The sequence below is a fragment of the Erpetoichthys calabaricus genome, chromosome 5 (genome assembly GCF_900747795.2).
Source record: "Erpetoichthys calabaricus chromosome 5, fErpCal1.3, whole genome shotgun sequence".
Lineage (NCBI taxonomy): Eukaryota > Metazoa > Chordata > Cladistia > Polypteriformes > Polypteridae > Erpetoichthys > Erpetoichthys calabaricus.
In genome coordinates, this window is record NC_041398.2 from 170,168,811 (window position 1) to 170,193,718 (window position 24,908).

The 24,908-nt window shown below is 38.0% G+C and overlaps 1 protein-coding gene across 1 annotated transcript in view; it reads right to left on the reverse strand.

Moving 5' to 3' along the window:
- The window catches only part of scfd2 (sec1 family domain containing 2), a 651,507-nt gene that overhangs the window by 373,009 nt on the left and 253,590 nt on the right, over positions 1-24,908 (reverse strand). Inside the window, 1 exon segment of the mRNA XM_028802220.2 lies at positions 16,274-16,523. Coding sequence (XP_028658053.2) covers positions 16,274-16,523 — 250 coding nt within the window.

Below are 24,908 nucleotides of genomic sequence, written 5' to 3' on the forward strand. Positions count from 1 at the left end.
ATAATCCTTTTATAGTCCATGACCCGGAACTGCTTCTGATCACTCCAGTCCATGTGATTCTTAGCACTTCCGGGTCAGATCAAAACTCTTCTTCAGCCCAGAAATATATCATCTCTTCCGTTCCCGTGTTTGGGAAGCCCTTCCGGGCTATATGGAAAGTACAAGTTCCTGGGCCTCCCTGCAGCGTCCCCTGGCAACCCCCTGGTATCCAGCAGGGCTGTGAAGAAAAATTCCAAAAGGTCCATGATGCCCTGCTGGAATTCGGGGCACCTCCATGTTGCCGGGAGGGCTCCATCTGGCGGTGTGGGGCAATTGGCCGGGATGAACGACTGGCCATATACCACAACATATTTTCATTGACAAAATTGTGCAAAGTTTTATAAATGAAGCAGCAACGCTAACCATTAAACCATATTACCACCCATTCTTCCCATTATTTTTACACTCTTATTCTTACTTATTTTACTAACTACACTCATTGCAATGGAATTAAATTTACAGTATGCAACAGTTATTGTTTAACTTTCTCATATAATTCCAAATTTGTGTAATTCCAGATGTTTGTACGAAGTATTTGGTGATGTTTTTAATAATAAAATGCCATTTCATATGTAATTTAATATTTTTGATATACAGTAGTTCTTTTGAATTCACCACATTTCTCTTACACTAATTAAACCAGCTTTATACTGTATAATCAATCATCAGGAACAGTATAAGATGATGTATAGGACTTTTAAAATCCTTTAAAGTTATTGCAAATATTGATTATTTTATGCCTGTTGGTATGCATTTTCTTATATTATTTCCTTTTTTAAATATAAGCATATAAGATGTGCCTGTTGGTGCCCAGATTCAATGATATTAATCTTTTATTTTTTACCACAGGGGAAGCTAAAAAACACAAACAACACACTACTCGTAACTTTAAATGTATGTATGTATTAACAACAATTAAATAACCAAGCACTATTAGAAATGCCTAAGAAGAAAAAACGAGGAGTTTAAGAGGAGGAACTGCCCCTACAGACTTGGAAATAATTGAGGCTAAAGGAAGTAAATGAATAAATAAATAAAGGGGGTGGGGTTGGAGGGCAATTCACTGATACAGTCTGAACAATATAAAGCCAAAAAAGGCATTTCAGTTCCAATTTTTGAAATTCACTGCATTTATACATGGTTATATCTAAAGGTTTAATGATAAAGGTATAATACAAAATATCTAAGGTTAAGAGACATGGGAGGCATGGTGGCACAGTGATTAGCACATCTGTTCCACAACTGAATTATTGCATGTTTGAATCCTCCTTGGTGGAGTTTGTATGTTCTCCATGTGTTTCTAGTCTTCCCAGAGATAAGTGTATTAGTCTGAATACCAATTCCAAATAGTCGTCATGAGTGATTTACATGAGTGAAAAATATTTATCTTCTAACTATTCCAACCCTTATTGTGCAACAGCTGGCAAAGACTCGAGTTTTAGCCCACCAAAACAGTATAATAGCCCTAGATTCATGTGAACTCCTAGACAGAGTGATCACCTTATTTATTTTCATGGATTGGGTAGGAAAACTATTATCAAGTCTCCATCAAACCACTCATCAAGTACAAATTTTACTGTATTACATATGCAAGACAACTTGATTACAATTCATTTCTTTCTTGCAGGGTAAGAAAACCATTATCAAGCCCCAAGTAAATGCTCAGATTAATTTACAACTGAACCAGTCTTCTTCCATAATTCACTGTGTTGATGTAAATCAGCATCTCCTAACTCTTACCACTAGCTTACTATATCATTTTTCCTTTGATCTTTAACTTTCCAACTCAAATTTAATGGTCATGTTTATATTTTTTTTATGTATGTAACTGTGTTTGCTTTTCTGAGATGGGACATGTAGTAAAATGGTTTATGACAATTAAATATTGATTAGCTGATTAATGTATTATTTAATCCATGATGTAGAGAAGATATAAAGTATGAATAAGAAACAAGAACTGGCGATGCTAAAGTAAGTGGTTCTCTAAAGAGTAACATGGGAATGCACGACAACGAGGAAGTAGGTACTTTTACATCAAGCACACAATGAAGCGCAAGCTGTGCGGCTTCTCTTCTTTTTTAATGCTTACTGCTACCTTTATTAACTATCTCTTACATCTTCTCCCCAAGCCCCTCAACATTTTAAATTAACAGGAAAACTGATCAGGTTTCATTTTTTTCCCACACACCCAGGTATGCAAAGTTTAAATAATCAGCTAAATAAAGCTTAGCTTTCCACATCACACACAAGTGTCTATGAACATATTGTCCTTCACCTAAAACATTTACTCTGCTTTTCAAACAGACATGAAATGACCCTATAAACCGATGATTGCACATATGGCCACACCCCTTGGAATCTATTAGTCTATATTGACATTTTATAACGACCGACAATTTTTTCAACCTTTTCCAAGAAACTTCAGACAAAAATGTGATGTTTACACGGCATCTTCATTACTACAAATAATAATGTGTCTTATAAAGGAAATTCTAAAAAATACAGTGACATTTACTGAAAAGCAGTGAAATTAAAAGGTGCTTAATGAGCATATACATTAAAACTCCTAAGTAGATGATATGGAAAATACATCAGAATATGTAAGAACAATTAATACAATTGATAGTCTAACTCATTTTTTCTATAAAATCTGAGACCTCTCAGTGCTTTTTTGTTAATAGAGTTATGATTTAAAGAGGCTGGAAAAATAAAATGAAGTCATACTGCTGTTACAAAAGCAACACTGACAAACTCCTCCACTACATTGCCTCCGATAATTAGTTATTATTAAGATTCAACAAATGGTGTTTGACAGTAAAGAACCTTGTTAAGATTCACAAGTGAATAATCAGTATTAAAGTTAAGGTTTTAAAACACAGATTAAGAATATCTCACACGTTCTCAGTCTACAAAGATTTTCTCCTCCTCACTTTTCATGTGTTACCGATTCTATGTGTCTTGTCTTGTGCACCTGGTCTGAGTTGGCTCAAGACTAGATGGTAATTTTCATTGAAGTGTTTATAACATGAAGTCAAGCTTTTAACATAAGACACATGCCTGAAGCAATGCAGACCTCTTCAGCGTCTGCCAAGTCAAAAAGTCAGCCAACTGTAACAGGAAGTCAGTTTGGAGCATTATTCATTAACAGTTTTATTGTATTTGGGGGGGGGGGGACTACTACACAGAGGCAACAATGTAAACCTTCTTAAATTACTTGGCTTGGATGTGAAAAATAATTTCACAATCACTGGCCCTCATTTAATTTTCCAAAGTTTTTTTTCTTATTTTAACAAATGCAAAAATAAATATACAGTAACTGCTACATGTGTCTAAAAAGACTTATCAAGCTTACAGACAATGAAAAAACACAATTCCTAAAGCACCTTTAAAAAGAGAATGACATCTGTTAAAGGTAAAAGAGACAGCTGGTTTAAATGTTTTAGCTTCCGTCTGAGCTTTGTGAAGACTAAAAATATACTGTGAATTGTGCTGAATAACAAGCTAAGACTCTACTAAGTAATCAGCACTTATTCGCAAAACTAAACTGTATCTAAAAACTGCATTTTTGTTTAGGGCATTTCATTAAAAGAAACATTTTAAAGATATTTAAATCATTAGCATTTTGAAGATAAATAGTCATTTTATCAAAGTAGATAACAATAACTAAAATAAGTTTGTCTGAACTAAAGCGGTGCCGGGGTTCAATTTTTAGATAATCCAATTACACAGATAATACTCTCCACAAGCATCACACAATAAAAACCCTTCACCAGATGCATATACAGCAACTAATCACGCCAATACCGAGTAGGCATAACTTTACACAGACATTAAGAAATGCATAGGATATTTTTCGTCAAAAAGACATGTTCTTGGGCTTGCCCCACCTGTCAAGCTAATCTGCTGTAGCCTTCTGCTTCTTAAACAACCCTTCACAATGCATTTTGGGACAGATTTTTCTATGTCATAGTTCTGCTCTTGCATCAGTACAGTTACAGTAATAAAAGATTTTCAAACCATTCTCTGGCATTGTTGTTACTGAATTTTATACTACACCTGTTAAACATCAATTGCTGAAAGAAAAAATGGCTTCCTTTTGACATTATAGATAATGGAAAATACACAATATGGCCAAAATGTATGTGGACAACCCCCCAAATTACTGAGGTCTGGTGGTTCAGCCACACACAGTGTTAACAGGCGTATAAAATCAACCACAAAGTCATGCAATTTCCATTGACAAACACTGGCAGTAGAATGAGTCTAACAGAAGAGTCCAGGGCCTTTAAATGTGGTACTGTCATATGGTGCCACCTTTGCCACAAGTTAAGTCAATATATGATACTTCTGTTCTCCTAGATCTGCCCTGGTCAACCATAAATGCAATCTATTATCATTACAGTAATCCCTCGCTATATCGCGCTTCGCGGCTTCACTCCATCGCGGATTTTATATGTAAGCATATTTAAATATATATCGCGGATTTTTCGCTGCTTCGCGGGTTTTTGAGGACAATGGGTCTTTTAATTTCTGGTACATGCTTCCTCAGTTGGTTTGCCCAGTTGATTTCATACAAGGGATGCTATTGGCAGATGGCTGAGAAGCTACCCAGCTTACTTTTCTCTGTCTCTTGCGCTGACTATCTGTGATCCTGACGTAGGGGGTGTGAGCAGGGGGGCTGTTTGCACACCTAGACGATACGGACGCTCGTCTAAAAATGCTGAAAGATTATCTTCACTTTGCTACCTTCTGTGTGCAGCTTTTAAGTATGCTGCACGGTGCTTCGTATACTTAAAAGCTCAAAGGGCATGTATTGATTTTTTAATCTGTCTCTCTCTATCTCTCTCTCTCTCTCTCTCTGCTCCTGACGGAGGGGGTGTGAGCTGCCGCCTTCAACAGCTTTGTGCCGCGGTGCTTCGCATACTTAAAAGCAAACAGCCCTATTGATTTATTTGCTCCTTTGAAGAGGAAGATATGTTTGCATTCTTTTAATTGTGAGACTGAACTGTCATCTCTGTCTTGTTATGGAGCACAGTTTAAACTTTTGAAAAAGAGACAAATGTTTGTTTGCAGTGTTTGAATAACGTTCCTGTCTCTCTACAACCTCCTGTGTTTCTGCGCAAATCTGTGACCCAAGCATGACAATATAAAAATAACCATATAAACATATGGTTTCTACTTCGCGGATTTTCTTATTTCGCGGGTGGCTCTGGAACGCAACCCCCGCGATGGAGGAGGGATTACTGTAATTGTAAATGTCTAGGATCAACAACAGCTCAGTCACGAACTGGTATACCTCTCAAACTCAAGGATTGGGCTGGCAGAGTCCTGAAGAACATAGCACATAAAAATCGTACAATCTCTGTTTCATCAGTCACAGCAGAGTTTCAAATTGCCTCTGGAAGCAACATCAGCACAAGAGCAGTGTGCTGTGAACTATGTGAAATGGTTTCCCATGGCCAAGCAGGTGCACACAAGCCTAAGATCATTGTGCAAAATGCCACGCATCAGCAGGAGTGTTTTAAAGCACACCACCATTAGACCCTGGAGCAGTGTAAATGGTTACCCGGAATAATGAATCACACTTCACTATCTGGCAGCCTGACGGATAATTCTAGGTTTGACAGATGCCAGGAGAACGCTGCTTTCTGGGTCTACTATAAAGTTTGGTGAAGGTGGGTTAATGGTCTGGGGCTGTTTTTCAGGGTCTGGGCTAAGCTCCTTGATTCCATTGAAGGGCACTGTTAAAACTACAGCATATAAAGGACATTTAAGATAATATTAAGCTTCCAGGTTCAAAATCTTCCCAATTTTTGGAGTAGGCCCTTTCCTGTTCCAGCATGACTGTACCCTTATGTATAAAGTTAGGTCCATAAAGACGTGATTTGATGAGTCTGGTGTGGAAGAACTTGAGTGGAGTGCAAAATGGCACAAATTCCCACAGAAACTCTCCAAAATCTTATAGAAAGTCAACTGGCATACTGCACTTAAATATCAAGTACGGTTCCACACAACCTATTGTCTACTCGTTCCTTTTCTTATTTATTTATTTTAAAAGGCCAGTTTTTATTTACCCTTGGCACTAACTATAAAGTTTATGCTTCTTACTTAAAAAACTTGTTCTGTACTGTTAACTTTGTGGATTCCTCATAATCTCATTTTATAAATGTATTGTTAAGTTAGTTTAAATAATATGAACTGCTTAATAAATAATTATAAGAATACAATCCGTAATAACTACTACAATGCAAAATTTAGCATATACAGTTACAGTAATCCCTCGCTATATCGCGCTTCGACTTTCGCGGCTTCACTCTATCGTGGATTTTATATGCAAGCATATTTAAATATATATCGTGGATTTTTTGCTGGTTCGCAGATTTCTGCGGACAATGGGTCTTTTAATTTCTGGTACATGCTTCCTCAGTTGGTTTGCCCAGTTGATTTCATACAAGGGACGCTATTGGCAGATGGCTGAGAAGCTACTCAACCAGAGCGCGTATTACGTATTAAATAAAACTTCTCAAATATATTGTGAGCACAGGGGCTGTTCGCACCCCTAGAGGATACGGCCGCTTCTCAAAAAACGCTGAAAGATTACCTTCACATTGCTCTCTTCCTTGCTGGGTTACATATGGCTGCTTTGTCAAGCGATATGCTTCCCGCACTGTGCTTCGCATACTTAAAAGATCAAACAGCACATATTGATTTTTGATTGTTTGCTTTTCTCTCTCTCTATCTCTTGCTCTGACATTCTCTGCTCCTGACGGAGGGGGTGTGAGCAGGGGGGCTGTTCGCACCCCTAAACGATACGGACGCTCGTCTAAAAATGCTGAAAGATTACCTTCGCGTTGCTCCCTTCTGTGCAGCTTCTTTGTCAAGCGACATGCTTCCCGCACGGTGCTTCGCATACTTAAAAGCTCAAAGGGCACGTATTGATTTTTGATTGTTTGTTTTTCTCTGTCTCTCTCTCTCTCAATGATATTCTCTGCTCCTGACAGAGGGGGTGTGAGCAGAGGGGCTGTTCGCACACTGGCCTAGAGGATATGGACGCTCCTCTAAAAAATGCTGAAAGACTACCTTTACATTGTACATCCTTGCAGCTGCTTTGTCCGGCGGTGCTTCGCATACTTAAAAGCCAAACAGCCCTATTGATTTTTGGTTGCTTCTTTTTTTCTCTCTCTCTGACATTCTCTGCTCCTGAGGCGCACTCCTTTGAAGAGGAAGATATGTTTGCATTCTTTTAATCGTGAGACGGAACTGTCATCTCTGTCTTGTCATGGAGCACAGTTTAAACTTTTGAAAAAGAGACAAATGTTTGTTTGCAGTGTTTGAATAAAGTTCCTGTCTCTCTACAACCTCCTGTGTTTCTGTGCAAATCTGTGACCCAAGCATGACAATATAAAAATAACCATATAAACATATGGTTTCTACTTCGCAGATTTTCACCTTTCGTGGGGGGGTCTGGAACGCAACCCCCGCGATAGAGGAGGGATTACTGTATTTCATTTGAAAACCAATTTTTAATTTGCCTCAATTTATACAAAAAAGAGATTGGTAGGGAACATTATGCTTTATGGCTTCTTGTAGAAAAAAAAGAATCATAACTGGAGTTAAAGAAATAGTGTTTCAGGACTATGAGTTTGAGAAATCACACGATTTTGTCTAGACTTCTTGTATGCATTCAGCTATAAGGAGGTTGTGTCAAATCTGCCTGGCTCCACTACCTGTTCCACTACCTAATGCTTTATAGATGCATCATGAGTAAAAACGTAAAATTACTGTTAAAATATTTTTCAAAAACACATACAGTACTAACATACATGCATGTCTATGTTTGAACATATTCAAATATATACAGGTAAAATTTCATTACAACGAACTCCCAGGGACCTAAAAAATATTTTGTTGTAACGAAAATTTTGTTGTAATGAGATTCTGTATTTGTTGCTATAGTTCTTTCTTTAAGTTGCGCTCAGGCGTTTACAATCATTTCAATAGCTTATTTTGCATTAATTTTAATCTCCTCCTGCCTACAAGTTATGCTGACGAGAATTTTTCTCAGCATTTCCCTGCGATAATACACTTTCAGGGTGCGAATGATGCCCAAATCCAATGGCTGAAGCGCTGCCGTGCAATTGGGTAGGAGGAATTCAACGTGAACATTATCTATATGTGGAAGCATGTTGTGGTCAGCATAGTTAATCAATCAGAAGCTGAATCATCCTTTTTTTTTCTTCATATTGTGAGGTTTCTGAACTCTTTTGAGAATCATGCCCCCCCACGCTCCCTACCCAACTGGAACGACATGCTGAAGTGCATCCTGAAGCGCGATTGCCGCATCTGTGGAAGATTGTTTGTCCGTTGCCAGGCAGGGTAACAACAGGCTCATAGAGCTGCAGTGACGCGACACAGAAGCAAATCATAAAAGATTGGGGTCGCACTATAAGTCCCTGTCTTGCACCCTAAAACATGAGGCTGAGTCTCAGTACTTTAGCAAAACCAGCTTTATTCAGCTTGAAACAGGAACGGCACACTTATGTATTGTAGCGTGACCTGCCACTCCGCTATACACAGACACAACAGGTCAGTGATCAAGTTACCTGTTACCTGCATTAACAATGTTCCTTGCATATCACCCATCGATATCTTTTCTGTTTGCTTTGGCTGAGAGACTCAGCACAGCATTAAGTCGGCTGTTGCCCCAGCAACAGATAAACAGTCTTCCATAGATGCGGAGTTTGGACTTCGGGACGCTCTTTTGCTTGTCGTCTAGTTGGGGGAGGTCCCAAGAGAGTTTACAAACCTGACATTTTCTCGAATGAGTGCCGCATTAATAGGAATGTTTCTTGAACGCGCATCACTGAACCACATAAAAACTGCTTTTTCGACGTCTTCAAATGTAGCAGTTCACATACGTTTGCAACCCGAGATTTTTCTTCTTTTTTTGCTCGGTCTTTCAAGAAAGTTGACAGCGTCGATAGCGAAATTCCGAATTCACTGGCAACGTCTTTTCTCTTTTTGCTGCAATCGAGAGCTGCAAAAATGTAAAGTTTTTTTTCCTAATATGAACTGTTATCGTTTTTTCGTGTCTGCCGTTTCTATAGGAGGGTGACAATGAGTTAAATTCCAATGGATGTTTTTCAAATGACGAGCAATAAGAAAAAGGTATCATTGAAATGCACAGAAAACAAAAAAAGGCAAAAAAACTACGAGGAAAGTTCAAAGAAAGAAAAAAAATGACATTGTTTCTGTTTGGGGGGTTGTTGTGCACAACTGAGCTGCAGCCACAGAATTAACTGCTCTGTGGATGATTCATTCAAGCATTTTAAGGTCTTTAGGGCACTTCATTGTAATGAAAGTATCTGCTGAATGTACTTTGTAGTAACGAGATTTCTATAGACTTGCGTCATATGGGGAAGCTGTCGGGACCATAAAAACACTTCGTTGTAATAAAAATTTTGTTGTAAAGATATTCTTTGTAACGGAATTTTACCTGTACTTATTTTTAATATGAACATTCAAATCTATACTGTACTGTCTGTACTGTTAGAGATTGACATAAAGTGGCATAATGTTACAGTATGTAAAAAGAAAAAAGAATTATCAGTAACCTCAAGGCATGCAAGGCACTGATCTCTGAAAAGGATTGCAATGTAAGAGACTATTATAGGGCTCTTCTATACCCATCGTTTGCTACTACACAGACTTAAAATGTGAAGTTGTTCTGGAAAAAGTGACCACACACTATAGAAAACTGAAAATCACATGCCAAACTAAGACAGCAAGATGAATGTTCCTTTCCAGTCCATGCCAATAATAACTTAAGCAGAAATAAGTGCAGGTAAAAATTAATTGGAGGCATTCCAGTAATCTATAGAATGAATATTCCAGATTTTTAAATGCACATCTTGTGATTCCATAACCAAAATAATCCTGCTTTGCTCCATTATGGTGCATCACATAGATGGCGAAAACTGGTGATCCAGACATAACATGTGGAAAAACTTTCATCTTCTTAAAATCTTTGCTTTGTAAAGTTTTCAAAGTTTAGAAAATATAATATTATGAGAAAAAAAATGTTAGTTTTACCTTAAGGTATCATGTTTGTGAAAAACAGTACTTCTTACATAATTGCAAAGATGCAATATAGAAATATAGCAATATATAATTGTTTCTTTCAACTGTGACAAAATCTTGATAACATCCTGTTGCTAATAAGTTCTTCAAACTGAATATATTCCACTTGAAGCTGCATAAGTTTGGAATAATCACTCTTCTGAGTTGTAAAGGTGATATATTGTGGTATCCTTTTAAAATCTTCAAAAACTAAACTGATATAATTCTCCAACATTATGTTTAAAGATGTAAAAATCCAAATGAGAAATATATTTTAGCTTCAATTAATAAAATATGGAGGTGGCTATGCCTGTTTCTCCACCTAAGGCAAAAACGAAAGGGATATGAAGAAGTGAAGCTTTTTTTTAACCCAAGACAAATAGAATACAAAGCATGCAATATGGTACTGCTTACCTTAAGATACTTATAAATCAAGAAAAGAGATTTTTATATGACTTGCTTTTACTCTGCCTAACTTCATAGGAAAAGAAAGCAAAGATAATTCACAACTAAATGCGGTTTTATCAATGCAAATTAAATATGAATTTAATTACCATATTTCTCAAATTTTAAAACTATTTTCAGAGAATCCCATAGATATCTGCATTCTACATCAGCTTTACCCATATGTTAATGTATATACAATATTTCATCATTAGCTATAAATGTAAAACATTTTAATGAATTTATTAAAATTAAATAATATTCCATACAAGCAAGTCAAATTTTATAAAACTAGGTTCAAATCAATTCAACCCCCACCTATGAGAAAGAGAGCTAGGCTAACATAGTGAAGCTTAAATAGTAGAAAAGATAAGCAAGTAAATAAATAGAATAAAAAGGGGAAGAGAATCCGCTTCCTCAATTTAAATGCTTATTCTAAAATAATATTAATTAGATCCTGCAAAGTTTTAAAAAACTTTTGCACAGATCCTCTAAGTGAGTATTTAATTTTTTCCTATTTCAAGTAGTATATAACATTGGTTATCCAATGACTGAAAAGAGGTGAGTTAAGATTCTTTCGTTGAGCAGGATAAGTCTATGTGCCAATAGCAAAGCAAGGCAATTACAGTTTGTTTGTCCTTCTCCACTTTAAGCCCATCTGGAGGTACACCAAACACAGATGTTAGTGGATTAGGAGAGATTGTGACACCCAGGCTGTCTGAAAGGTATTTAAAGATTTTGGTCGAAATTGATGTTAATTTGGTGCACCCCCAAAACATATGACCCAATGAGGTTGGAACTTGATTGCAACATTCGCAGGTTGGATCTTGCCCTGGAAACATTTTGGACAATTTTAAATGAGATAGATGTGCTCTATAAATGATTTTAAGTTATAATTTCACATATGGAGCTAGAGTGAATTCTGTGCATTGCTGCCTTCCATTCCTTTTTCAAAATGTTGAGTGAGAGATCCTTTTCCCAATGTACTCTGAGATCTTTGAAAGGGAGGGACTTTCAAATGTTTTTATATTTTAGAGAAATGCTTTCTGAGTCCTCAAGATTGATCAATATTTTTTCTGGAGTAGAAGTAGGTGAGGAAAGTCAGGCAGGTTTTGTTTATCTCTTTCTTCTTCTTCTTTTTTCGGCTGCTCCCGTTAGGGGTTGCCACACTGGATCATCTTCTTCCATATCTTTCTGTCCTCTGCATCTTGTTCTGTTACACCCATCACCTGCATGTCCTCTCTCACCATATCCATAAACTTTCGCTTAGGCCTTCCTCTTTTCCTCTTCCCTGGCAGCGCTATCCTTAGCATCCTTCTCCCAATATACTCAGCATATCTCCTCTGCCATAATCTCGCCTCTCTGACTGTCTCCCAACTCGAGCTGACCCTCTAATGTACTCATTTCTAATCCTATCCATCCTTGTCAAACCCAGTGCAATGCTTTATAGATGCATCATGAATAAAAATGTAAAATTACTGTTAAAATATTTTTCAAAAACACATACAGTACAAACATACATGTATGTCTATGTTTGAACATATTCAAATACATACAGGTAAAATTTCATTACAACGAACTCCCAGGGACCTAAAAAATATTTTGTTGTAACGAAAATTTTGTTGTAATGAGATTCTGTATGTGTTGCTATAGTGCTTTCTTTAAGTTGCGCTCAGGCGTTTGCAATCATTTCAATAGCTTATTTTGCATTAATTTTAATCTCCTCCTGCCTACAAGTTATGCTGACGAGAATTTTTCTCAGCATTTCCTTGCAATAATACACTTTCAGGGTGCGAATGATGCCCAAATCCAATGGCTGAAGCGCTGCCGTGCAATTGGGTAGGAGGAATTCAACGTGAACATTATTTAAATGTGGAAGCATGTTGTGGTCAGCACAGTTATCAATCAGAAGCTGAATCGTCCTTTTTTTTCTTGATATTGTGAGGTTTCTGAACTCTTTTGAGAATCCCCCGCAACCCACATCCCCCCCACCTCCCTACCCAACAGGAACAACACGCTGAAGTGCGCTCTGAAGCGCGATTGCCGCGTCTCTCTCACCACATCCATAAACTTTCGCTTAGGCCTTCCTCTTTTCCTCTTCCCTGGCAGCGCTATCCTTAGCATCCTTCTCCCAATATACTCAGCATATCTCCTCTGCAAATGTCATAATCTCGCCTCTCTGACTTTGTCTCCCAACCGCCCAACTTGAGCTGACCCTCTAATGCAGGGGTCCCCAACCACCGGTCCGCGACCCACTACCGGGCCGCAGCCGTCTGACAGCCGGGCCGCGAGAGAACTGCCGGCAATGGCGACTCACTCAGACTTTTCAGAACGCTTGGCGGGGGGGGGGCTTTGCAGCGGCGCAGAGAGAGGAGAGAGACCGAGGTGAGAGAGTATTACAACAAAGTATTGTTACGGTCCCGACAGTTTCCCCATATGACACGAGTCTATAGAAATCGCGTTACTACGAAGTACATTCAGCAGATGCTTTCATTACAACCAAGTGACCTTGAAATGCTTGAATGAATCATCCACAGAGCAGATAGATCTGTGGTCGCAGCTCAGATGAGCACGTCTGCACAACGATCCCCAAACAGAAACATTGTAAAAAAAATTCTTTCTTCGAACTTTCCTCGTACTGTTTTTCTTTTTTTTTTTGCTGTTTTTGTTTTCTGTGGTTTTCAGTGATACCTTTTGCTTATTGCTTGTCAACATTTGAAAAACATCCATTGGAATTTAACTCATTGTCACCCTCCTATAGAAACGGCAGACACGAAAAAAACGATAACAGTGTTAATGTTTGTGATGTGCAATCTGTTGGAATGGCAAATGCAAAGCATATGTCTTTGTTATATGCAAAAAAAGAAGAAAAATCTCAGGTTGCAAACGTATGCGAACTGCTTAATAACTTAATAATAATAGAAATGCTATGTAAATTGTGTATAAAACTGCCCCCCCCCCCACCGGTCCGTGGAAAAATTTGTATCTAATGAAGTGGTCCTTGCTGTCAAAAAGGTTGGGACCACTGCTCTAATGTACTCATTTCTAATCCTATCCATCCTTGTCACACCCAGTGCAAATCTTAGCATCTTTAACTCTGATACCTCCAAATCTGTCTCCTGCTTTCTGGTCAGTGCCACCGTCTCCAACCCCTATAACATAGCTGGTCTCACTACCATCCTGTAGACCTTCCCTTTCACTCTTGCTGATACCTGTCTGTCACAAATTACTCCTGACACTCTTCTTCATCCATTCCACCCTGCCTGCACTCTCTTTTTCACCTCTCTTCCACAATCTCCATTACCCTGTACTGTTGATCACAAGTATTTAAACTCATCCACCTTCGCCAACTCTACTCACTGCATCCTCACCATTCCACTGACCTCCCTCTCATTTACACACATGCATTCTGTCTTGTTCCTACTGATCTTAATTCCTCTCCTCTCTAGAGCATATCTCCACCTCTCCAGGGTGTCCTCAACCTGCTCCCTACTATATACAGAACACAATGCCATCAGCAAATATCGTAGTCCACGGGGACTCCTGTCTAATCTCATCTGTCAACCTGTCCCAGGGCAGGTTTTGTTTACCAAAGTTTCTAATTTGGAGTTAGTAAAAGAAACGTGTTGCTGGAAAGTTAAATTTGGGGTGTAATTGTTCATAGAATGCGAAGATGTTGTCTATGTACAGATCTCTAAGCGATTTAATCCCGAATGTTTTCCAAAAATTAAAAGCTGCGTACGTTTGAGAGGGAGGAAAAATGTTGTTATCGTGCAAAAGTGCCACAGATAAAAGCTTCTCTATCTTAAAAGTACTTCCTGCATTGGTTCCATATTCTGAATGAACAAAGCACAATTGGGTTAGTATATTGGCAATAACTTGTATATACTAGGGTACAAAGCAAGGAATATAAAGAAGTGCTGCAGGATTTTATTTCTATTGCGGACCAGGCCTGTGTATGTTCATCCATTTGTGTCAATGTCCAGGAGTTTATAGCTTGTATTTTGCCACCCAGTAATAAAATTGAAAGTTAGGTAGGGCCATGCCACCTTCTGCCTAAGTTATTTGTCGGGTTGGCCTTTGGATGCGTGGATGTTTTGAATTTCAAATAAATGAGGTTATGATTGAATCTAACTTCTTAAAATTTGATTTGTTGATTTGTTGATGAATATTGCAATGTTTTGAAATAGAAAAAGAACCTTAGGAAGGATATTCATCTTGACAGTGTTAATTCTTTCAGCTAAAGTAAAATGAAGGGTGGGCCATCTATGCAAGTCTTGCTTAAGTGTGAAATTATTAATGTATTGAAAGCTTTGTAAAACAAACATAGCGTCAATAAAACATTACTGTATGCTGGACCAGTTTGGGTGGGTAAAGAATCCAGAGAATGTCACCATGATCCTTAGAAATACGTTTTTTGGAAATATGTGGCCTTGGTAGGGTTAACCATGAAAATTTAATCTAAGGGAAGGGATCAGATAAAGAACATTCCATTAATATCACTCATAATAGTCTCAAAAAATGAAACATAACCTCACTCAGAACAGAGATTCTTACATACCTGGAGTTAGGACTATGAGTGCAGTTTGCCAGTGATCGCCTTGTGACTGAATAGCATTTGTAGATCATACAGCTCAGTTCAAAATACTGCATTTAGCTGCTGTGTGAACTTATTTAGCACTGGGAAAGATGTAGTTGATGAGATGGTGCAATGCCAGGTTGGCAACAGGCAGGAGTGGGGTAGATCCAGGAATACAAGGTTTTGTCAATGGAAACTGGCTCTTAGAACATGTAACATATCTTCTCTGCAAGGGAAGGAGTCAGACCTTGTGCAAAAATTTGAAAAATACTGGATAGAAATAGTTTAACTCTATCACACACACAGCATTGTTCCTTGAAGCAAAGTTCTCTATCAATTGTGATCTCTTTCTTTGTCTCCCTCTTTCTCCATCCCCATACTCTGAAGCTGCCTTTTCAAAGAAGAGGTCCTAGGAGGGAGCCATGTGTCATACAGTTAGAGGTTGTTTTAGTAAATGAAAAATTCACCTCAATGTTACTGTTGTTTGCTTGTATGCACCGAACTATTATTATTATTATGCACCAATGCTATTTGGAGTACTGCACTTGTAAAATAATAAAAATGCACAAAACAGTACCATCTACATACTCTTTAGTCCTACTGGATGCCTTTAACACTTATGTGGAGAATGACAGAATGACCGGAATAGGTGAGAAGCTAGTAATAGGTTTTAGGAAGAAAACAATAGTCCCATATATATCATGAGAGATTATTAGCTTTAAACCTCTACTAGTTATCATCACTAAGAGCCTAAAGTGAACACAACATACATTTAATACCAAGAAGGCTCGCCAACATCTTTACTTGCTCAGATTGTATGAACAAAACAAATTAAAACAAAAAAAAAAACCTGGATGTCTTCATCTATGCTCACGAACTTGCACAGACACACAGTTTTTACTGCCAGCATAACACCTTGCAGAGCACTGGGAAGCGTGGTGAAGTTGACACAGAAATATTACTGGCATTCAGTTCCTGAAGACCATAGCAGTCCAGTAATGAAATTTATTCAAACCACTGAATTACAACAGAATCTTCTATAACTTTTTAGTACAATGCACAGATGACAGAATAAAGTGGAAAAAGCATTACCTGTAATCCTCTGTAGTAGCGGACAAGAACTAATCTCATCATGTATCACATTCACCAAAGCCTTCTTCACTTCCCACTCTGCTTCATCTAGCTGACTGCTCTCCAAAATCTCATTAGTCAGTGAATAAATGTAAACCAGTAGAACCAGTATATCACTTCCATTAAGGTCTTCATTTCTTCTCTCTTTTTTGGTTTTGATCATTGGCAGCATTTGTCGCAAGACAATGTGTAAACCAGAATCTCCAAGCACCTGTAAAAGAGAAGACCTTGTTAGAGAAGTATTTATTAGGGACTTAATGATTCATATGCCTTTTTGAGACCTTTAAGGCTTTCCTGGCCAAATATATATTTCATCACAGAAATGCTGAAAAGATTTAGAGTACATTTAAACACTATTATGAAAAATCTTCAAAGATGGCATAGTGTCTGGGCAGGTAAGTTCTACTTCAATACTGCCATATAGTGCTAACTAGTACAGCCAATTCCTTCCGGCACCAAGTTTTTCTAGTGGCAGTTTCCTGGACTGTAAAAACATTCAACTTATGACAAGAGCAAATCAAACTTGAAAAAAATTAGACTGTATCCACACTATGGACAAACCTTGTGTGGAAGATCATCTGCTATCTTAATGCAAATGTTTTAATATCAAGCAGTCTACCTCTATACATTTCACAATGAAACAAATGACAATGGACACCATATGATTGAGCTGTGTAAGAGCAACAACTTACGGCCTGCAAACAGTAGATTCAAACATCACCAAAACAGATTATGTCTATGGGAACATCTGAACATTAATGTTCGGAATACACATGGGCAGCTCAACCACATACTAATAGGAAGAAAATGGCTTAAATTTCTTCACATCTATCATGTCTACAACACAGTGAAATTAACTGTGATCACCAAATAGTACATATAAAAATCAGAGTCAGCTTTCACATCACCAAAGAACATTAAGCCAAATGAAGAAAATACAATGTAGAGAGAATGCTGCAGATAATTGAATCTTAGCAAAGATTCAACCTCAAAAAGATTCAACTACAATACAGGTTCAGCACCGCAACTGAATCAAATCAGGAATGCACACAGCCCTACAACACAATACAGAGAACAATAGAAAGACCTGCTGGGCTATAAAATGATTTTGATTGAGAAAAAAACGATGATAAACATAGGCTATGAAAATCAATAAAATTTGTTTATCCCATATTAAGTTTTAAAAGACAATTTTGCAGCAGTTAATGCCTGCAGTCTATCGTGCAGCATGCAGGCTTGGTGAAAGAACAGCACAACAGCCAATCACAATGTACTTTGCGCACTTGCAGCTAGCAAGCATTCAAGCAGCAGTACAGTTCCCTAAGCAGTAGATGATTGTGTTGTCATTTGACTCTATGAAAATCTAAAAGGCATCAGGACTTCATAGATGGAGCCAATTACTTCATGGCAAAGAACAGGACACTAGCTACTGAGTGTTGTCGGAAAAAAAGGCAAGAAAAAACTTTTGACAGGTATGGACACAAGGTTTATAGTTCCTCATGAAAATGTTTTTCTCAGATGCCGTTGCTATAACTTTATAACAAATGTCGGGTAAAGTTAGAGGCTGCATCAGGAGATGTGAGACCTTGCAAATTTATGTGTATAGTATGAAGAAGCTGTCATTTTTTTGGCATTCCTATAAATTACCTTTTTACTTTTAACCCTATTAGCATTTCTTTTTTTTGTGGCTTAGAATCAGCCACAACAATAAAAAACATTGACAGGTAAACTGAATAACATTGACTATCTTGTTACAGGGGCGGCACGGTGGCACAGTGGTAGCGCTGCTGCCTTGCAGTTAGGAGACCTGGGTTCGCTTCCCGGGTCCTCCCTGCATGGAGTTTGCATGTTCTCCCCGTGTCTGCGTGGGTTTCCTCCGGGCGCTCCGGTTTCCTCCCACAGTCCAAAGACATGCAGGTTAGGTGGATTGGCGATTCTAAATTGGCCCTAGTGTGTGCTTGGTGTGTGGGTGTGTTTGTGTGTGTCCTGCGGTGGGTTGGCACCCTGCCTGGGATTGGTTCCTGCCTTGTGCCCTGTGTTGGCTGGGATTGGCTCCAGTAGACCCCCGTGACCCTGTGTTCGGATTCAGCGGGTTGGAAAATGGATGGATGGATCTTGTTACAGTGGCACTTGTTAAGAGGTGAGATATATTAGGCAGCAATTCCTGAAGGTGATGTGTTGGAAACAGGACAAATGGGCAAGAGTAAGGATCTGAATGACTTGTACTGGCTAGACAACTGGGTCTGAGCATCTCCAAAATGGAAGGTGTTGTGGGATGTTACAGGTATGCAGTGGTAAAAACCTAATAGAAGTGGTCCAAAGAAAGACAACTTATGAATGGGCCACAGGGTCATAGGCACCCAAGGCTCACTGATGTGAGTGAGGAACTAAGGTAAGCATATCTGGTCCAATATCACAAAAGAGCATCAATAGCACAAACTGCTGAAAAACTTAATGCTGGCCAGGAGAGAAAGGTGACAGAACATATTGTGCATCACTGGTTGCTGTGTAGCTGCAGACTGGTCAGAGAGTCCATACTGACCCTTGTCCACTGACAAAAGTGTTTACAATGGGCACACACACATCAGAACTAGACCAAGGAGCATTGGAAGGAGGTGGCCTATTCCACCATAAAGAAATATGTTTTATTTTATATCACTTGGATGGCCAGGAGCGTGTACATTGTTTAAGAGATGGCACCAGGATGCACTATGGGAAGAAGGCAAGCTGAAGGAGGCAGTGTGATACTCTGGGCAATGTTCTGCTGGAAAACCTTGGGTCGAGGCATTCATGTGTTACTTTGTTCAACCTAACTAAAGATTGTTGAAGACCATGTACGCACTTTCATGGCAATGGTATTTCCAGATGGCAGTGACCACTTTCAGCTGGATAATGTGCCATACCACAATCTAAAACTTACTCAGGAATAGTTTGAGGAACATGAGAAAGAGTTCAAGGTGTTAACTTGGTGGTGAGGCAGCCTTCTGCTGTTATGCACCTAAAATCTGGAATAGCCTGCCAGCAGGAATTCGCCAGGCTAATACAGTGGAGCACTTTAAAAAACTGCTGAAAACACATTATTTTAACATGGCCTTCTCATAACTTCACTGTAATTTAATCCTGATACTCTGTATATCCAATTCATTATAATAACTATTCATTCAAAATCTGTACTAACCCCTACTCTCTCTTCTGTTTCCTTTTCCGGTGTCCTGTTGGTGGTGGCGTGTGCCACCACCATCTATCCAAAGCACCATGATGTTCCAACAATGATGGATGGATTAAAAGCCAGAAGTCTGTATGACCATCAGCATCAAGTGACTCCGTGAAAAACCCAAACTACAAAGAGGACTATTTCATTTATGTTAGGTAGAATGCCCAGACGGGACTGGGTGGTCTCGTGGCCTGGAACCCCTACAGATTTTATTTTTTTCTCCAGCTTTCTGGAGTTTTTTTTTGTTTTTTCTGTCCACCCTGGCCATCGGACCTTACTCCTTTCTATGTTAACTAATGTTGTCTTATTTTAATTTCTTATTTTGTCTTTTATTTTTCTTCTCTTCATTATGTAAAGCACTTTGAGCTACTTTTTGTATGAAAATGTGCTATATAAATAAATGTTGTTGTTGTTGTTGTTAACTTGGAACAGATCTCAAACCGATCGAGTATCTGTGGGATGACTTGGAAAAATAAGTCTGATCCATGGAGGACTCTTCTCAACTTAAATAATCTGCTGCTAATGTATTGGTGCCAGAAATCACACAACACCTCCAGAGGTGTTGTGAAACCCATTCCTCAACAGGTCAAAGTTGTTTTAGCAGCTCATGGAGACATACACATTAGGCTGTGATTGTAATGCTTTGGCTGATAGTAAATTTTATGCACCAATCTTCAAACTAGACAACATCATAAATAATCAAAGAAATAATATAACAAAGTAATATATTTCAGTTGATATTTTCCATTAAATGCAAAATCTGCTGATTATATTATTGCAAATGTATCAGTTTCAAATGTAACAATACAGGCTTAATTAATGAAAACACAAATCTAGTAAAATAGTAGGTGAGGTATTTAGGCCTGAATTGGTGATTTTTACGGTGGATGCACAAGGGATAATTTCTCTGGAATGTAAAAGTTAATCTATAAGTATTAAGTAATATATTATGAATAGTGATGAGGGAAGCAATTCACATGAAATTGAATTAATAGTGAAACTTGATGTTTAGCTTTACAAAAAATGGCTAAATGCATTGCATTTTACTTCCAGTGAAGCTGGATTGAAAGAGATCTACAAAAAATAGGAAAGGAAATCAACCTTTCCACTGCCCAGAAGATCATCTACAAGTCTTGTGATTTCAAACAACTGCCAACTTTCCAGGTCAGGCCACCCTAGCAAATTGAACCTGACAGCAGAATGCAAGATAGTTTATCATGGAAGCTACAGGTAATTCCTGCCACTGTTGATCTCAAAGTGTATAAGGAGGGTTTGCAAATTAGATGTAAATAGGAGATATCCTAGAAGGTCCAAAAAGAACATCGGGCAAGACTAAAGTTTAGTAATGGACACTTTGATAAAGAGCAGAGTTCTCATTTATAAAACTTTGCCTGGATTCGAATATGAAAACAAGCATACTCCGAAAAAACAGGTAAATACATTCATCTAAAAATATGATGTACAAAACCTGGCTTAAGTACATTTCTATACAATTTACCCTTCATAAATCACTCTCACCTTGTAAATGTGTGAACATGAACATGCCTCGAACCACTCCGGGTCACCACCCTGAAACATCCATGTATGGACTATGCTAATCAACCTTGTACATGTGCAATCACATTGATGCACACCTTCATTTGCTGGTAGAGCAGCCTTCCATCTGATGCACTCAAACACTACTTCCTATATCTGAGGAATCCTATGGTGCACTCTATAACTGAGCATACAAGAGCATGTGTGGCATTAGAGAGGCTCTACTCTGTATTCAGGGGCTTGTTGGAAAGGCATAAGGTGCCAGCATCTAAACAGGTAGCCTTTCTCACCCAGCACATGTAATGACATGATTTCCTGCTACTACAGTATACAGATATTACAGGCCATATGAGAAACTCAAGGTTCAGCTAGTTTCCTTAACAACAAGCCAGCCAGCATGTAACACACCATTAGTAAGTCTTGGAAAGCGCAGAAAGTAGCATACACACCATTCAGGCCTCTGTGCAAATGCAGGGGTTATAAGTCAGACCCCAGGACTTTAAGAACAATATGCTCTGAACAGATGAGGCAACTACTTGTATAGAGTTACTTGGCAGCAGTACCAGAAGACATGTTTGGTGAAAACCAAAGACAACATTTGACCAGAAGATACCAATTGTAAAACAAAGTAGTGAAGATGTTATGGTTTGAGGCTGCTTTGCTACACAAGGGCCTGGGCAAGTCACTATCATAGAATCCACTATGTATTCTTCATTGTACCAAAGGGTGACTGAAGATAACGTGAGACCATCATTCAGAAGATTGAAGCTCAAGTAAAATTTAACCTTGCAACTAGACAATGAACTTAAACAAAGCAGGGAATAACCAAGGAATGGCTAAAAAGAATGAAATGGAAGGATCTGAAAGAGCCAAGTCTGAGCCTGAATATGAATTTTGTTGGTATGCTGTGGAGCAATTTGAAAAGGGCTGTGTGCACAAGACACCCCTCAAACATTGCTCAGCTGAAATAATTCTGTATGGTGGAGTGGGGAAAACTTTCTTACAGTTGATGTCAGGTTTCTGCCAAAGGGGGCAATATTATCTATTAAAACTGAGGGTGTACTTACTTTTTCCACAGACATTTTTTCATTGAAGAAAACTGCAAAGTCAAATTTGCATTGTTGATTTTTTTGTCAATTACATCATCTTTATCTAAATATACTGTTTAAATTAAGATTAAATCTTGATATTATGTTATGTTAGGTAGACATTTTTTACCTCAGAAGGAAATGTGTTTGGAGCAGAAAAGTATTACACAGATCCAATACAATAAAGACACAACAACTCAGAACCACTTTTATCATATATACAAACACTCATGATTAGTATAAAGAAGAAGAATTACTTTTAATATTACACAAAGTAATAATTTAGAATTTAGCATTTAGAACAGGAGTCTCCAACCTTTTTTCCCCTTAGAGCTACTTTTACAAAATGAAAATGGCAGAGAGCTACTCATGTTTTCTAACGTTTACTCTCATAGCTTATTTCAACCCAAACAAACTGAATAAGCTCGTTTTGCCTGAACATTTACAAAATGTTGGTGTCCACGACTCACATTTTGCATTAAAATATCACAAAAAATATTCAGTTCACCTGTAAGTGAATTTTGTATGTCTGTATACATTTTCTAATGTATCTCACACTATTGAAAACATGAATGCTGTCAAAACAAACAAACAAATACACAGATATTACTTATTCATTTGTCATTTTGTTTCATGTCACTGTTTCACTTCACAAGAGTATTCACATGTCCAGCTGCATGTGTGATGTGTTTTTTAGTTTGTCAGATGACTGGCACTGCATGGGGTCAACAAGAGAGGTGTATGGTGGAGTGTAGCCACTTATGTTCACTCTTATGGAACATAAGAAATGTTCATCTGTCAGTCTTGTTCGAAACTTTGATTTCATGACATTCATGTCAGAAAAGACAGACTCACAGAGGTATGTAGACCCAAACAAAGCTGACATTTTCAGAGCTGCTTGGTGAAGATTCTTATAGTTATCTGGCTCTACTAAGCTCCAGAAATGCTGAGAATGCTGTTGAGACTTTAACTGCACATTATTTTGAAGGTTTACTAATATAATGTATAATATACAAAATCCAATGTCTTTCTGTCTGTCCGCTTTTCATGTGAGAACTACTTAATGGATTTAGATCAGGGTTTTTTCTATAATTTGCTTGAACATTCCGGTTGATTTTGTGACTTCTCTCATTTCGCTATGTATCATAGTTCGCTGAAGCTCACAACTGAGCACAATGGCAACAGCTGAAATTTAGAGAAATAAGGATGGCTACTGTGTGACAGAACGGAGTCGGCATTCTTTCTAACTTGTTTGTAATGCAGTGACAGTGACAGAGGTTGGCTGCAAACCAATAATTGTACTGCTAATTTTGAAAGGTTGTTAAGATGGATTATATATTTAATGCTGAGGATGCTGAACCAACACATAAAAGTAAATGTAACAATAGATTAATTAAATAACTTAAGAAACAGTGTCATTAAGGTTTTGTCCAGTTTAAAACTGCTGAGTTTCCTAAGAAAGAAAAGCCCCATATGCCTGATCCTACAAAATTGTTCTGTGTTAAGATCAAACTTTAGATTGTTATCAATGATTGTCCCCAGACATTTGTAGCTCTCTAATATCCCCACTGTAACTCCTTTAATTAAAGCTGGGACAGTGGAAGTAGGGGAGCACCTGAGATCTTTAGCCATATCTTTTGTCTTAGAAATAATTAGCTGTAAAAAGGAATGATCACGTCATGGCACAAACTCGACAGTGGATCCATAGCTGTTCCCCTTATCTTGTAAAAGACTTCCAATGACATAATTCATCTGCAAATTTCTGAATATCTCTATTCTTTTGTGTACTCCTGCAGTCATTTGTATATCAGATAAAGAAAAGGGAGGATAAACATCAACCTTGGAGTGTGGAATAGATATACTTAGGCATCAGGAAAAACTGCCATTAACACATACTATTTGTGTTCTGTTAGTTAAGAAGTCCAGAATCTACATCACCAAGTCAGGGTCCAAACAGAACTGATCAAGTTTGTCAACTAAAATGTAGGAATGGATTGTATTAAAACATGACAATAAATCTATAAACAGCAATTTTATATGTTTTTGACCCTTCCAAGTTCTCATACAGTAAATTCAGAAGTGTTCCTGTAGCATCCTCCACACCCCTCTTTGCTCTTTACACAAATTGGTGAGAGTCCAGATAAGCCTGGGTTTTGTTAAACAAAGGATTTCATGGCATGAGAAGTTAATGCCACAACTCTGATGTTACTTAGTGCTTTGGGGTATGTATTGTTTATTAATGGAATAACATTTGCCTATTTCCATAACCTGGCTACTTGCTGTAAATCCAAAGACATCTCAGTTAAGGAGTGGAATATTAGAGAGAGCTGATCTGCAGACCAAAATACAACTTATGTTTGGACATGAGCTTTTTTTTTTTTTTTTAATTTAGTTTTGATGAAAAAAGGGCTGACTCTTGGCTCCAGTCCTCAGTCTGTTCTTTTGAAGACTAATTTTTTTAAGCAAAAATGTGCGTCTCAAATCTTGAATTGAACTCATTGATGTTTTGAACCAACTGATAAAATGTTTTATCCCCTGCAAGATTAACACTATCATTGTTTTTTGTATGAATGTCAGCCATCATCTTCATGCCATTCCACAATGAACCCTAGCTATCAGTCCACAGTTCATTCTCAGCTCTGTCCTTATAGAGTTTTGCCCACTTGTTGCACCTCCTTCTGTAATACTTTCTGTTCAGTTAAGGTTCCATGTTGAAATGCACATTTTTCCTGGTTATCAGTTCTTTTAGATCTCTGGT